This window comes from Anabas testudineus, chromosome 13, assembly GCF_900324465.2.
Source record: "Anabas testudineus chromosome 13, fAnaTes1.2, whole genome shotgun sequence".
Taxonomy (NCBI): Eukaryota; Metazoa; Chordata; class Actinopteri; order Anabantiformes; family Anabantidae; genus Anabas; species Anabas testudineus.
In genome coordinates this window covers 13,784,101-13,799,635 of record NC_046622.1, presented here as the reverse complement: position 1 = coordinate 13,799,635, position 15,535 = coordinate 13,784,101, and the positions used below count along the sequence as shown (strand labels likewise).

At 40.3% G+C, this 15,535-nt stretch overlaps 2 protein-coding genes across 2 annotated transcripts in view; one reads left to right on the top strand and one right to left on the bottom strand.

The window, feature by feature from the left end:
* Nucleotides 1–7,264, top strand: part of sphkap (SPHK1 interactor, AKAP domain containing) — a 24,900-nt gene extending 17,636 nt beyond the window's left edge. The window contains 6 exon segments of the mRNA XM_026340892.1: nt 1–2,763; nt 3,778–3,939; nt 4,960–5,043; nt 5,491–5,540; nt 6,062–6,246; nt 7,083–7,264. Of these exon segments, the coding sequence (XP_026196677.1) occupies nt 1–2,763; nt 3,778–3,939; nt 4,960–5,043; nt 5,491–5,540; nt 6,062–6,246; nt 7,083–7,235 (3,397 nt within the window). The 3' untranslated portion in view covers nt 7,236–7,264.
* Nucleotides 7,262–15,535, bottom strand: daw1 (dynein assembly factor with WDR repeat domains 1). Its single transcript, XM_026340896.1, has 14 exons — nt 15,464–15,535; nt 15,140–15,212; nt 14,298–14,442; nt 13,671–13,729; nt 13,447–13,569; nt 13,251–13,350; nt 12,718–12,825; nt 12,039–12,145; nt 11,805–11,907; nt 11,216–11,330; nt 11,002–11,078; nt 9,786–9,948; nt 9,603–9,630; nt 7,262–9,140 (listed from the first exon to the last, which is right to left on the bottom strand). The coding sequence occupies exons 1-14, from the start codon at nt 15,501–15,503 to the stop codon at nt 9,107–9,109; spliced, it is 1,275 nt and encodes a 424-aa protein (XP_026196681.1). The 5' UTR covers nt 15,504–15,535; the 3' UTR covers nt 7,262–9,106.

Sequence of the window (15,535 nt, the reverse complement as noted above, 5' to 3'; positions counted from 1 at the left end):
GGAGCACCCAGAGGAGGAGCTGCAAGATGCAGAGGAGAGAGGTGACTACTCATTCTCCTCAGCTATGTGTGGAATGGCTCAGGTAGCTGGTGCTGTAGCAGCTGTGGAGCTAACAGAGGAGCCAAGGGATTGTGGTGATTCAGATGCAGATCCCACTGAACCCTACACAGCATCCCGGGGGCTAATGTCTGCTGCTGAGGCCTCTGCAGCCTTCACACTGCATTGCAGTGTGGCAGAGGGAACCAGTGTTGAAGCGTTTCGTGCCAACATTGCTGAAGTCCTACACAGAGAAGCAGCTGAGGTGCTGACTCAGCCACAAGGTTACAAGAGTGTAGCCCACTTGCTGGAGGCCACTCATAACAAGATAGTAGATGGCATTACTTGTCCAAAAAAATCATACATTGATCAAAGAGAGGTGGATGACTTAATAGATGAAGTTGCAGATAGTCTAATTAAGCATGCGTTAGAGACAGCAAAAAAGAAAAAAGAACTGGAGGGTACTGGCAAAGATGCAACAAGCTTTCAGGATTTTCTGCAGGACAGTGTAAACAATTTGCTGTTTGATATCCTTTGCCTGACACAAAAGAAAGTCAGTCACATGTCTAGATGTGATGAAAAGTCAGATGAAAGACAAGGGGGAGATACTTGTGCTATGGAGCTTGTTACCACCAAGGAGTGCAAGGATCCGTTGAATCAGTTACAGTGTTTTGTGGGCCATAATCAGTCCTCTAATATTGAGAACTACAGTGGGACACTACACTGCACAGAAAAGCATAACATGGTTCCTGGGCTAAAGGAAAAATATCTGCTTGAGGAAAGTGATCTTATTGCATCTTCCTCCACAGCACACAGTAAAGAGCAACAGCAGCCTTCACTGTGCAGACAAAGTCAGCCTAAATCCACATCCTTGCCTACCAAGGACATCTCTGACCATCAGCAGATTCAGCAGTACAGTGCTGCCATCAGAGAACCTTTGAGTGAAATCCAAGTTCATAACATAGAGAAGAGGGGGCGACTACTGACAGGCAGTGATAGCAGACAGGCCTCACTTTCTCCACAGTCTTCTCTCAATTCTTGCAGTTCTCTACTCTCTTTGAGAATGGACTCAGAGTCCAGAACACCTATTACATGCTATGCTGATGATTTGGCAGCTACTGTGGTGTCTATGGCCACAGAACTGGCAGCCATCTGCTTGGAGAACTCCACTGGGAAACAGCCCTGGTTCTGTGCTCTGAAAGGTTCTACTGAAGGACCAGAAACCTACTTGATCCCTGCTTGTCGCACCGTGCTCAGGAGGAAAGAGGGTCAGAGCAGCAATGCAGCCTCCAAGAAACATCGGGCACCACGCCTCAGTGAGATCAAGAAGAAAACAGAGGAGCAGCCGGAACTCATGGAGCGCCTTGTGAACCGGGTGGTGGATGAATCTGTTAACCCAGATGAACCACAGGACCCATTTGCCCTCTTTGCCTCTGAAGTCACAGCCAGGATCATGAACTGCCCAGAGCTTAATGTGGTGGACATGTCCAAAACAGGCCAGCCACGCAACAGATTGCAGTGTGAGAGGTGGAGCCGTGGGAAGGCATCTAGTTATGAGAGCATTCCAGAAGAAGATGCAGACCCTTCAGGCACACCAAACACCCTGGGCCCTGGCAGTCGGTTAGGTCAGAACTTGAGTCGCGGTAGCTCAATCTCTAAGCAATCTAGCTGTGAAAGCATCACAGATGAATTCTCACGGTTCATGATAAACCAGATGGAGACCGAGGGCAGGGGCTTTGACCTCCTGCTAGACTACTATGCAGGGAAAAATGCCAGCAGCATTCTGGCTGCAGCTGTGCAACAGGCTGCATCGAAGAAAAATGGTCACCTTAATGTCCGAGCCTCATCCTGCCTGTCCAAACAGTCTAGTACAGAGAGCATTACAGAGGAGTTCTACAGGTTTATGCTTCGGGACATGGATAAAGAAAATAAAGACTATGGCATCACCAAGACTAAAGAGTGGAGTAACAGTTTGTTCCCTCCTTCTTCTAGGACTCCCTTCTGTATACGACAGTCCTCTGTCCCAGACAGACGCTCCTCAGACTCACGACTGACTGTCAACTCACCCATTAAAGCCAACTCTTTTGATGGATTTGCCCGAAATGTGCATGGAGACACATTGAATATCTACCCTGCAAACTCAGTGGCAGCCTCAGGACTGTGTAAGTCAGACTCCTGTCTCTATCAAAGGGGTAAGACTGACCAGATTACTGATATGCTGATTCATGAGACCTGGTCAAGCTCCATTGAATCCTTGATGAGAAAAAACAAGATCATTGCTGATCCAGAGGACAGCATTGAACTGGAAGCTGCAGGAGACTCCCAGCCCCATGTGCAGCAGTTTGCTAATCGCCTGGCAGCTGACATTGTAGATATTGGCAAGTCTTCCCTCGGGAGCCAGCAAGATGGAGCTGGGAGCACATCTGGGTCACATCCTCAGCTGCAAATGCCTGTTGGTGAAAAAAGGAGGGGCTTCAGACAGTCTCATTTAAGCTGTAGTCGGGGTAGGTCCAGCCAAGAGCAAAGTGGAATAGGGCATGGGGCCAATGACATCAGTGCATCTCGCATGAGAGGCCCTCGAGATGTGCCACTGATCCACATTGAGGGAGATCAGAAGGATGAGGAGACTCTTTTAAACTCTGAGAAGAAGGGAGGAGGACCTCAGGAAAAAAATCCAGACATGTCAGCTACCAAGCGCACAGAAAGAGCTACACCCACCAGCAGCAGGTATGGCACTACTTGCAGTCGTGTTTAGGAGTTTTTCATAGCCAAGCAGCAGAATCATCATATTTGACGTGAAAAGTAATCTGTCTGACAAGCATAAGAAATAAATTAAGAACCATGTGGTTCTTTTATTTTGGGTGTTGCACCAGATTAAAGCTTGAGTTTGCTTAAGCTGTTTATCAGCAAGCTAGCTGAACGATGGTGCAAAATACTTTTTCAAACCAGACTGGCATTTTAGAAAGACTATAATAATGTTGGCAAAATATGCTTTGATATTAAAAAATGAGCAGGCAATAGAGCATATCATTTCCAAATTTTAAGTGGATATTCTGGGGGTAAAGACGACTGGTGCAGCTCATGGTAAGAGCTCCTAATGTGCAAGACATAGTGGAGTAAAGAGAAAATATAATACAGCAATACAGTTAGGAATAAGTTGTGATCTGTTGGTTCTGAGTTTCTAGAGTGTTTTAAAGATACAGGTGAATGTTGAATAAGAGTAAAAGAGTTGGAAGGCTCTCAGGTGAGCCACTAGACACACTCCTCTTCACTTGAGAACACATATAATCCATGAACAAGTGGAGCGTATCCCTTTGTCCCTTGTGACACTCGTCTAGTCAATAAAACCAGATTTCCCTCTGGAACTGTCAAGGGTGACAGCTTTCAATCATCTGATTATGACTTAATTTAAGCAGTTACCTGAAAAGTAAAAAAAAATGAAATGAAAATCCAAAAGTGCCCCTGGGTCATGCAGTTCGCTGATGCATATAAAATACTGAAATGAGTCATCTTTCTTTTTTTGTAGTACATAGTGATTTTAAATTGTCACTGATATGAAGTCACAGTAGATTTCTAATTTCCAGAGCATAACCTAGTACTGCTTTTTACTACTGTACATAAATAAGTAAAGAACATTCAAACAACACTGAGAAAAGGACTAAAGCAACAACACTTTACAGCAAAGTTTCTGCTCAACTAGTTGATGGTCATATCCACCATCTTGCGGTTTGCTCTCCACAGCAGTGAAAGGGACAAGCCAGCTGTGGCGGGGGCTACAGTAGTGAAGAGGGACAAACGTTCAATGAGTGCTAGCAGTGAAGAGAGCATGGGGAGCTGGTCTCATATAACCCCCGAGGATGACCCGCACGAGGAGACGAGTAGTTTTATCCAGCTGAGCGAGGGGTCAGTAACCGTTGGTCCGTGATACTGCTCCAAACGCTGCTGCTCCCACCCTCACCCCACTTTCATTGGCCCATTGCTACTGACACTTGTGCTCTCCTATGCCAATGCAAACTTGCTCCCTGCTGACTCAATATTCACACCTGCTGAAGGGGGTGTATGGCAGAGAGCTCGCTCGGCAGCCCTCTCCATAGCTTTTTAAAGGGCTGGACCCCATTCGAAGCTACTTGCAGTAGCAAGCTGCAGTGGAACAGGGCTGTGATCTGTCAAACGAAAAGCCTTGAATTCAGAACATTTACTACACCGTTTTCTGTTTCAGCAAATTCTCATTTGTTTTATCTAACTGCACCAACTTTTTAAACTTTTACCAGTGATTACTCTTTTACTTGTTAGTTGAAATATGCCACTAGTAGTAGACGCATATTAGTGTGCCTTTAAAATAAGAACGTATGGACCAAATCATTGATTTTTATTATGTTTTATTAAATATTCTATAATACTAACAATACCAAGTAAGCATCTTAAACTGCATGTTTAAAAGCATTCATATCTCAATGCATTGACTAGTAAGGAAAGGGAGAGCTGGGAAGCTGTGTTCAGTGTGATACCATCTTTTTTTCTTTAATAAGTGCAAGAATAGTTGTCTGCACCACCATAACACTCTCTGCTCCTCACAACCTCTCCATCTACCTGCTTATATTAACTCAGCCTCATCCCCGATCCATGTTGTGACACAAAGGTATGGCTTCCAGTCCTGCCTGTCCACCCTACCTGCTTAAACTACCTCTAAATCTCCTCATTCTCACATCCAGAAAAGCTTGCTACCAGACAAAAATCACCAGCTCTCCCACCTTGAGCATCTGATTCTGCTGCTGCTATTTATATGTTAATCACTAGCTAAGGAACAACATGGCCTGCATCGCTACCTGGTATTTGTTCTCTTTAAGTCACCAATCTTTTAGCTCAACATATAGTTGATGCTATCCCTTGTTTTTGTTTTGTTTTTTTCCAATTGGTTTACAGGAATGGGACCAGCAGTGCATCCAGTCTAGGCCTGACAGACCTGGATGCTTTTTCTGATGTGCCCACTCAGAGCACAGTAATAAGGTAACTGTCACAGACTGGTGATAAAATATTTCCATAATGTCATTTTTTTTATATGACAGAAAGTCTACAGATAGTATATTGCTTTTTTTCTTGTGCAGCAATCAGATGACATGTGAATATATATGACACAAGATGACATAACATATTTTATTGTCATTCTAATTCAAATAATTATGTTCCGTTTAAGAGACATAAAAGCCTCTTCAGTCTCCTGCATTTCGTTATTATACTTACATTTAAGGAATGTCCGTTTTGGATTAAGCAGCCAAGATGTAACATGGTAATTAGACAAGTAGCTATATTTATGCTCTACAGCTATGAAGAGTTGTATCAATTTTCTCCACCAACTCCTGGCAAAAAAGTAAAAAGCACATCTCCCAAGAAGTTGAACTAATCCCAAGTAATACTGCATATTATTACTTTCAGTTATCATGTTTTTCCACACAGCGAGGAGACAGAGAAAGGTCACCTGGCAGGGACTAAGGAGAATGAGTTCGGTAAGTGTTGTGGGAAATTTTCACATCATCTCTACGTTATCAGAATCTTCATTATTCGCCTCCTTGTTTCTCTCCGCTCACTACTAAACTCTACTCACTAAGGCCTCTTGAGTGTCTTGAGGTACAGTAAGTGCTGGATGATTAATACCTCAAATGGCTGTGCGTGAACAAAAGCGATTCTCCTTTCTGAATTAAGGATGGTCATCTATAATTGAAAAGGGCACATGGTTCCAGAAGTGTCTCAGCGCAAAGTTCATGTTTGTTTAATGTTTTAGCATGCCAACAAGGATTACCTCAAAGCAAACTGAGCCCAGGATATTTTTATTTTATGAAGCTGAACTTACTGTATGATTGTGTGTGAAGGTTTTGGCAAGTTTTCTTTTGATGTCCAAGTACAGCACAGAACTGTCTGTGTAGGTGTGCAGTGCTTTGATGGTGAGAACAACATAGTTAACATTCACGGTGTGTTACACAGGGATGTTCGTCCAATGCAGTATAATCTGTCACCTTTGATCTTTCAGAGAGCACTCCAACGAGGACAGCAGGTAGCAGTAGCAACCTCAGGGAACTGTTAGTGGTAAACTGTGACCTCCAGACAGAGTGTGTGGACTTGGAGCTCCGGGTTGCTCTGCAGTGGATTGCTGCCTCTGAGCTCGGCCTTCCTGCTCTCTACTTCAGGAAGTCCAAAGAAGAAAGTATTGCAAAGGTACGCAAAGCTGTTATAGCAAGTGAAATACAACAAACAACCAATTTGTGACAGGCTCCTTTGTACATTGACGTGACATGACATGGCATGGCTTGTTTAAGTAAATCAACTTGCCGACATTGTTCAACTGCTACAAATATGGTTGTCTCAAGTGTCCAGCAGCAATGTTTCTAATGGGGCTTTGCAGATAAAAATTAAATAAATTAATAGCACAGTCAGACGCACCAAAAATGATCACGCCATCAGAAAATCAGTACATTAGACTTTAGTCAATGAGAGCTAGAGAAGCTACTTCAGGGACACAGAATTTGCGAAATAAAGAACTCAAGAGTCCAATCAGCAAAACTCTTAAAAGTGGATGAGTAGCAGTCTTTAAACCACTCGTCGTGAAGGGAAACAAGGGAAACACTTGAGGTGGATTTTGAGAAATTCCTACTTGTCATCAGAACTCATCAACTGAAGCACAGTCATATTTAAAAAGACGAACAATGACTGCGAGTTGATCTACTTGATCAAGCCTCTGATGAGTAGAGTACATCCTCCTGAGAGTCATCTGAACACATGCTTTAATTGGAGGGATAAAACGAAAGAAGGATTTGGTCTCGAGTTAATGTAGTAAATGCCTCAAATTAGCTTAGAATTGATTACTGATATAAAAATAGTGCATAATTCTAGATATTTCTCATTTTACATTTGGATTTTTAAAAATTCCAAAATGTGTCTTTCTGAATATCTCCAGGTTTACAGGACAACAGATTTTCAGTTGATTTAGACTGCACTGTATGTGAACTTGATGATCTTGTGTTCATTGCTGTCTTCATTAAATGCTCTCTCAGTTCCAGAGGGTGGTCTATCTGATGTCTCAGAAGGAGTGGCGGATTGCAGACTTGTTCAGCACCGTGGTTCAGTTCTGTAAGCTACATGAGAAAGAGGAAGAAGAGGGTAGGTCTCCGTCCAGCCTGTTTGATTGGCTTTTGGAGACACTCTAGGGCAGTCTTCAACTCTCTGCGACCACAAACACCCATGTTCACTTATTTATTCACATTTCAAACTAAACAGTTTGCCTGATTCTCATCATCATACCAGACGTCTCCTATCGTAAGCTGAAAACACAACGTGATCAGTATAATTCCCATCTCTCACCCTTTCGATGGAAATTGTATTTTTCGTCTCTCCACAGCCATGAGAGGACCAGTCTCCCTTTAATACAAGCATGTTTTGTTTTCAGAATCACTTCTCTAGTGAGACGCAAACAAACAGAGCAAACTGTAGACATACGGGTTGGACATTCTTAATGCGAATGAACTAGCCTTCAAGAGATTATAGTTAGCAGGTTTTAACTGCTCCATATTATATATAAACATATATATATATTTATTTATATATATATTTAGAGAATATTTACAGATTCTCACAACCAAATTATGGGTTTATTTATTCCAAATGAACACACAAAACATCACTAGAAGATAGTCGATAAATCAGGTTCAATTCTGCCCACAACTTGTCATGTTCAAATATTTTGTATGAAAAATACTTTGTAAAAGAGGCTGTTGGAATTCAAGCCCACTTTCTTCTGATAGCCACTTAGAAGTGCACATTTGCTTAATGTAAGCAAAGTGTCCATCTTTGTTGTGTTCATTGACAACATACGACCTCTGTTGTGACCTTGAAATTCAGTTCAGTACAGTAGTGCTTCAAAGTTTGTGAACACGTCTGTTTCTTCACAAATGAGCAGATTTTCATGCAAGTCCTAAAACTAGATAGAAAGGCACCAAATTTAAATAATGAAATGAAAAAAAAAATGACCTATTTACTTATTGTGGAAAATTATTCAATTCTCTTACATTTTTGTGTGGTAATAATTTGTGGACTCATGTCTTCAGTTACAGGTTTTACAGCAATAACTTCAACTAAATGTTTTCAGCCCTGCACATAGACTTGGGGGGATTTTAACCCATTAGGGATTTTGCCCCCTACAGATTCAACTTAGGAATGTTGATTAGCTGTCTTGCATGAAATTTAGGACATTAACTCAGTCATTCAAATAAAAAAAATGATGAAATGTAATCCCATTGACTGAAAACCTGATTTTAATTTCACCCTCATGTTAATGGATAATCCTGGAGGTTCACATACCTTTTGCCACACAGATATTTGAGGTCATGGATCATTTTCTACAACAAACATTTGTTTAACGGGATCAATTTATCTAGTTTTAGTATGTGTGAAAAATCTGATTATTTTATGCAGAAACAGAAATTCTACAAGATTTACAGACCTTCAAACACCACTATATGTAATGTTACCTTGTTCATGTTACTTAAGAACAGATTATTTTGGATAGCTGTACTGTATATACTGTAGATTTGGAACTGCTGCACCTTGGAGTAGTGGACTGCTCTCTTTAGATTTTACTATGTCAGACAGACAGTGAGGTTTGTATTGTTGAATTTGTATGTGAGTTTGGTCTGTTTATTTCTCTACTTAGTGGTACTTCAGCATTAAATGAGCATTGGAGGGCGGGGGGGGGTCACACAATGTAATTTCAGATGTACACTCTGTCACAGTAGAACTGAATGTATTCAATAAATTTCTGTGATGTGAAATAGAAGCTGTCTTGATCATTCATTGTCAGGGTTCCAAAAAAGTATGTGACTACAGCAAGACTGTAAAACAACAGCCATGTGATCTTTGGGGATGTTTACCACAGTTGAATGCCATATTGAAAGACTATATTTTAACTAACAACTTAGAACAAACTGTCTGGCATTTTGGAAAATGTGCTCACCTATTTTCTTACCTAGCATTATATGACAAGATGGAGACAACTCTCATGTCAAAAGATTATCGTCAAGTCCTAGAAACTGGAAAACAGCTGATGTAGTCTGTCACTAAAGTTTTAAAATCCAGAAACAAAAATGTATTTAAGTTGTGGTGTTATGTGGAGTTAGACAATTTAACTATGTAGCATGTTAATAAGTAAACTGTCCAAAGGTTTTTTGGACAAGGTTTTTTACTGGGCAGAGCCAGGGTGTCCACATGTCCCCAAAATAATGTCAAACTATTCCATTATAGAGTTTGCAACTAGTTGAGACAGCATTACCATACTGAACAGCTAGGTCTAGGGGTCAAACTCAGTAACAAAAGATGAATTACTGTATGTAATGAAGTGTCAACGATTCCCAGTACCACTACAGACTTGAACCTCAATGTGACTCCAGATTTTTCATTTGGTAATCAAAAAAAGAAACAGAGTCGATCAATAGAGCACATGGTAAACACAAGCTGGTTGTTGGTCCATGTATATGCCCATCTGAGCCACTGATACAGTATGTTAAGGGAAAGGTCAGTACCAGATCCGGCATGTGTTATCCTTGCTGCCTGCAAGAGAGCACAAACAGGGTTACACAGCGGGCAAAGAGCCTTAGCAACCTTAGAGGTAGCACGTTTACTAGTTATTGGTTTTCAGATGCATATGTGGCTGTCAGATGTACACTGTAAATGTGTATGTCAGAGAGAGAGAGAAAAGTCTGTACCTGTAATGATGGTGTCCCCCTCATAGTTGAAGACACAGGAGAAGATCTCGTCTGTGTGCCCCTCCAGGACTTGTAGGCAGACTCCAGATTGAACATCCCACAGACGGGCGGTCTTGTCTGAGCTAGCAGTCAAGACCCTGCTGCCCTGAGGGCTGAAACAGACCTAACACGAGAAGCAGAGTCAGAAGACGTCTTCCTCATAACTATTTGAGTGCTACATGAGTTATAGAGTGACCTAGTGCTGAGGATTATGCCAGAACTGGTTGAAATGACAACAGCAGGGAAAAATTAGTGACTTTAGAACATTTTCAGCATCAGCATCATTCCAGGTCATTCAACTTTAAATATGTAACTTTACTTAGCGAAGAGATTTTCCAGGACAGTATTTACAAAAATGATGGCTGAAGCTAATCACGTTAGATCCTGGGTTCACTGTTTCTTGAATATCCCCACATGTCATGAATAGCAGGAGATGATTAAATGAAGCTGGCTTTAGATAGTCATAAAAGTAAAGCATGTTTTTATTAAAACTAAACTGTGCACTAAGGACTGACCCCCAGACAGGAAATGGAAAATGACTTGAAAAGAAGCTGACAAAGACAGAAGAAAGCAGATGAGAGTTAAGACAGGAACACAAATGTAATGAAAACAGATTGAACCTAAAAAAGAAAAGGAAAAATAATCTAAAAAGAGGAAGTCACAAAAATAATTTATATTATATTTTTATAATTTATATATTTTATTTTGGACTGTATGTCCAAATTCAATGTTACATAATAATTCTGACCTTTTTCTAAATCATTTTCAGTGAGTTCACTCTTCCAAAATGATGTAAACTCAAAGTTGTCTGTATAAGTAATAAAACAGCTGGAATTTTCAATGTGCTATTAATCAACTTCCTTTTCAAAAGCTATAGTGTTTTTTTGTGAATGTGATCATAGAACGGTGCATTCAGACAAATTATTACCAATCCACCTTTCCATATGTAAAATGATGAGAGAAATGGAGTGAGGAAGAAAAAACATTTTCATAGTTAAGAATATAGAGATGTGTCGTGTTAGGAAGAGATTGGTGTCACAATCCACTGGACTCATCCTTACTGACCACCTTATGTATTTCAGTGTAGGTAAAACCTGTAGCATGCCATGGTGGTCACTATATGGTGATATAAAATATTTTTTGCAGGCTATGACAGTCTAGTCATTATGTGATTTACCTTTGAGATCTCTCCATCATGGCCCTCTAGGGTCACAAGACACTCATGTGTGGTTGCATTGAACACCCGTGCTGTACCTGGGAAATGGATAAGCTGGATTATTAGTGCATATGCACTGTTGTTATTAAGTTGTTGAAATGTTGATAGGAGGTGAAAACAAGGATTTGTGTAGATAAAATACATTTATTTTTCTAAATTAATTGTTATGGCTTACCATCAGCAGAGGCAGTGGCAATGAACTGACCACTTAAATCAAAACACACATCCAGCACCTCTTCTTTGTGTCCAACTAGTGTGGCCACACATTTACCACTGACTGCCTCCCACAACTGCAAATACATATACAAACCAATAAAAAAACATAATTATACATATAATGTGGCAGGAAACATGAAACACAAGACTTGAGACAAAGACACACATAAACAAATACATACACACTGAAATATGCTTGCATGTAGCTGTTAGCAGTCTTAAGTGGCTATATTTTAACCACCTTCCCTAGAGGAATGCAGTGAGGCAGATAATTCTTACTTGTGAGCATGAGTCATCTTGGCATAATTAAGGAATTAGGATTTAATTTTTCTCTTCTAAATCATGGGGACCTTAGAGACACGAGGCGGGGTGAGATGGAAAGTGGGAAATTGAGAAGAGTGAAAAATGAATGGCAAGTGCCATCCATCTCAAATATGCATGCCTTGCAATACTTTAAATGAATGACTTTGTATTTTAAAGATTTAAACACAAGCACATTTGCTCACACACACACACACAGTGCAGATTTTGGGCTGATGAGACCTCACCTTGCAGGTTTTATCCATGGAGCCTGTGACAATAAGGGAGCAATCCCAGTTAAACTGAACATTGCTGATTTCCCCCCTGTGACCAATCAGAGTGTGGACACGTCTGAGAAACACAGAAAGCAGCAGTGATTCAGTTGTGCAAACCTGCAGGCTGAATGTTTGAGTGTTGTTAAATTACTCTACAATACAAATGAGAATACATCATATACACAAGCCACTTGCACAATGTCTGACCTTCCAGAGGCAACATCCCATATAACAACTGTGTGATCAAAGGAGCCAGTGACAAGTTGACTGCCCACTGTGTTAAAGCACAGAGAGAGGACTTCTGCAGTGTGACCCTGAATACAAGAGAGAGAGCGTTATCCCGTACTTTCTAATGTCCTCCTTCTATGTCCCATTATAGACAAAAATTCCATATAAACTATATTATGTATTAAAATAAACATACTGAGTTTATCATTATAGTTAGATGCTTTAATTCCTGAAATGCAGAAATAAAAATTAGCAAGATTCTCAGCTAAACTGACTGTGGTCAACATTATTGATTTGTCATGGTGTGAAGTGCTTAAAGAGCAGTGAGAAATGCAGAGAGCTTCTTCTAACTGAGACAGAGCCAGCCAACCAACCAGTCACACCATGGACCCACGTGCAGTCTGCACATCAAAGAGGACTCAATACTCCCCTTGGACTAGGTTATCAGAGCCTTATTAAAAAGTTAAATTTTCATCAGATCATGGGTGGAAATGTTGGGAAGAAAAGTCTCTGGCCATCACCAGTAATGATGCTCAATTCAGGAATAATTCCTCTTAGACATTAATCCATGCATAATTAATCAATGGATGTTAGTTATACCAGAATACAGAGCAAGAGAATCACTGGAATATAGTATGCAAAAGAAAAGATAACTCACAGTCAGAGTGGCCACCTCCTCTCCAGTCTCTACATCCCACAGCTTGGCAGTGGCATCCATGCTGCCTGTGGCTACTAGTGTGCTCTGGGGGTTGAATGCCAGGCAGACCTACACAATAAAATGCTCTCTTTTACAGTTAATAGTACTGGATTATGCAACAAATCCAAACAGGATTTGGTACCAACTTATTCATCATCTGAGGACTAAACACAATACCAAGGAAAAAACTTTTAACTACAATTTAAATGTTCAGCTAGTCTTGGACCCTACTAAAAGCAACTAGTCCTACAGCTTAAAAGACATAAAAGCTGATTACATACAGTGGAATTTCGTGGTTTTCTGCATTAATTTTTCACAAAATATGATCAGATTGTTCTCTAAGACAAGAGTGTTAACAAATATGATGTGCCTAAAATAATAAGACAAGAGAAACTATACTTTTTCCACTAGCACTATGAGGTTATTATTACTATTATATATTATAGCATACAAAGAGTAACTGATTCTTTTTTAATTAAAAGTGTGATACATACTATTTCTGCCATATGTCCACGAAAGGTATAAAAACATTTGCCTGAGTCAGCACACCACAGTTTGCAGGTCTTGTCAAAAGAACCAGTCGCAATCTTGTCTCTAAGGAAAATAAAAAGGAATTAAAGCAAAGAAGCGTTAATTTTAGGATGAAAATCTCAGATGCTCATATCTCAATTTTGCTAAACTCATTATTACCCATAGGGATTGTTAAATGCTATTGCATAGACCACATTTCTGTGACCCTCTAGAGTGTGCAGCTCTGTTCCTGAGGCTGTGTCCCAAACTCTGCACGTCCGGTCATAGCTCCCAGTTATAAATCTGCAGAGTGTGGAAAAAGAAGTAAACAAAACAAATCAAAATAAACTTAGAAGCTTTTTCCAAACTTAAAGGTTCCAGACATTTTGTGTTGCAGAACCTACCTTGACCCTGATTTGTCAAAGGCAATATTTGTCAGTGGCAGTATATGTGCCTTAAGCTCCTGCACAGAAAAAGGGACAGATTGGAAAAGATAACCTTAGAGGATGAATAGACCTGGTAAAGCTTCCTGTCTTACCAGTAATGGGATGATTCTAACAAAAACACAGACGAACACCTTTCATTATCATTAAATTAAGACTGGTAATATACTTAAGTTACTTGGCTTCTGCTGCTCTCTACTGCCTGCTTCAAGCCCTGACTGCTAATTACTCAACCCAAACTCAAAATCTACAGATGTAAACATTCACAAAGATCAAAGTTCGGGTAACTAGTATGCTGCAGTAATTAGATCATGTTGCCAACTATCATCTAAAATCTTTTCAACTGCCTGTGTAAAACTGATTCACAGAACGCAAAACCCAGTACTTATTTTGGTCCATCACTCATGCAAAATACTCCACAGGCCAAAAACATGTGCTCTGATTTAAAACCTATTGATAACATCTACCATAACCTGTCCTGGGACCCTAAATGTGAGCACAGTACCTTAAATAGCTGAAGCTATTTTAGAGGTAACATTTCGCTATGGTGAGGAGTTTATTTTTGGCCTCTAATACCCATTTTCTGACCTTGACGAAACAGAACCTGTGGTGGTCCTGCTGGCCCTGTTTCTGCTGAAGTCGAATAATCAGATGTTTGACTTGATCAGCCCGGGACTCGGTGATCAAAGGCTCTGACTGCCTGATCTCTGCCACCAACTCCTCAGGATTTGTTCTGTATTGTGAGACAATTTTTACACATGAGGTTCTTATTGGTAGTGACAAGGATGGAAGACAAAGAAGGATAGCCTATGTCAGGTGTTTTGAAGATAAAGTCAGAGAGGCCAGATTGTAGTGGTTTGGGCATGTTCAGAGGGGAGATATTGAAGATATTGGGAAATGGATACTGAGGTTGGAGCTGCCAGGGAGGAGGTCTACATGTAACAACATAAGAAAAATTACGTATAAAATGACAAATAATTTCATCTGATCCTAATTCAAGAGGTAAAGTATATTGATGAATCAGGCACTAGTTAACATGAAGTACAGCCATACAGGCATCAATTCTGTGACCTGTGTTTAACAGCTCAATGAAAAACAAATCTTTCATCAAGTCGCATTAAGGAAGTAGCTACAATCTAGCCAGTCTACTTGGAACAACCTAAATAGTGTAAAGGGTGTTGCCTTGCTTATTGCGTTTATCACGCTCAGAAAAGTGGACATAGAGGAAGCTACCCCTTGACCTCATCACTGACCTCACAGAGCCCTGAGACTATTTGGAGATATGTTTCATTTAGTAATATTTGCAAAAGACAAAAAAAAGAAAAGAAACAATATTTCCATCTAAGGTTGTTATAAAATCCTAGTTTGATTCAGTCGCCCGCTGCTGACTTCATTAATATTATCGTTGGCTAAAGATACAACTCACGCACTCTGGAGTCAGATCCAAAAGATCGATTGATTTGGTCCTCAAGAGTCCTCCTTTCTTATATTCCAGGATTATACCTGATAGCAAAAGCATGAATTAAACCAGGAAAGGAGAGTCGTGGCGGATGAGTTGGGTTAATGACGATAAAGCTAACATTAATGTTAACCCGTGCTTTGTTAGCTTAAGTCAGCTAACTAACTAGCTAGTTAGTTGTTAGGCTCCAGCAGGTTGATGTCAACATTTTGAACATTCCTTTAGAGCCGTAATATTCATTTAAAGAAAACAAATCTTACAGTTGAGTCAAATGAAATTACTTGTATTAGCTTACCTGGTGGATAATATCGGAGAAGGAACTTCTTGAGTTTCATCGTGCCACTTCACCGTCAACAAACCGTTACCA

Bases quoted from the DNA above. Each gene is read 5' to 3' on its own strand.
- daw1 (XM_026340896.1), bottom strand. From the start codon at position 15,503: ATGAAACTCAAGAAGTTCCTTCTCCGATATTATCCACCAG. The intron at 12,826-13,250 runs GTATGTATCACA...TTTATTGTGTAG, and splicing joins GTGGACATATGGCAGAAATA to GTCTGCCTGGCATTCAACCC. The intron at 9,631-9,785 runs GTACAGACTTTT...GCTCTCTTGCAG, and splicing joins GGGGGACACCATCATTACAG to GCAGCAAGGATAACACATGC.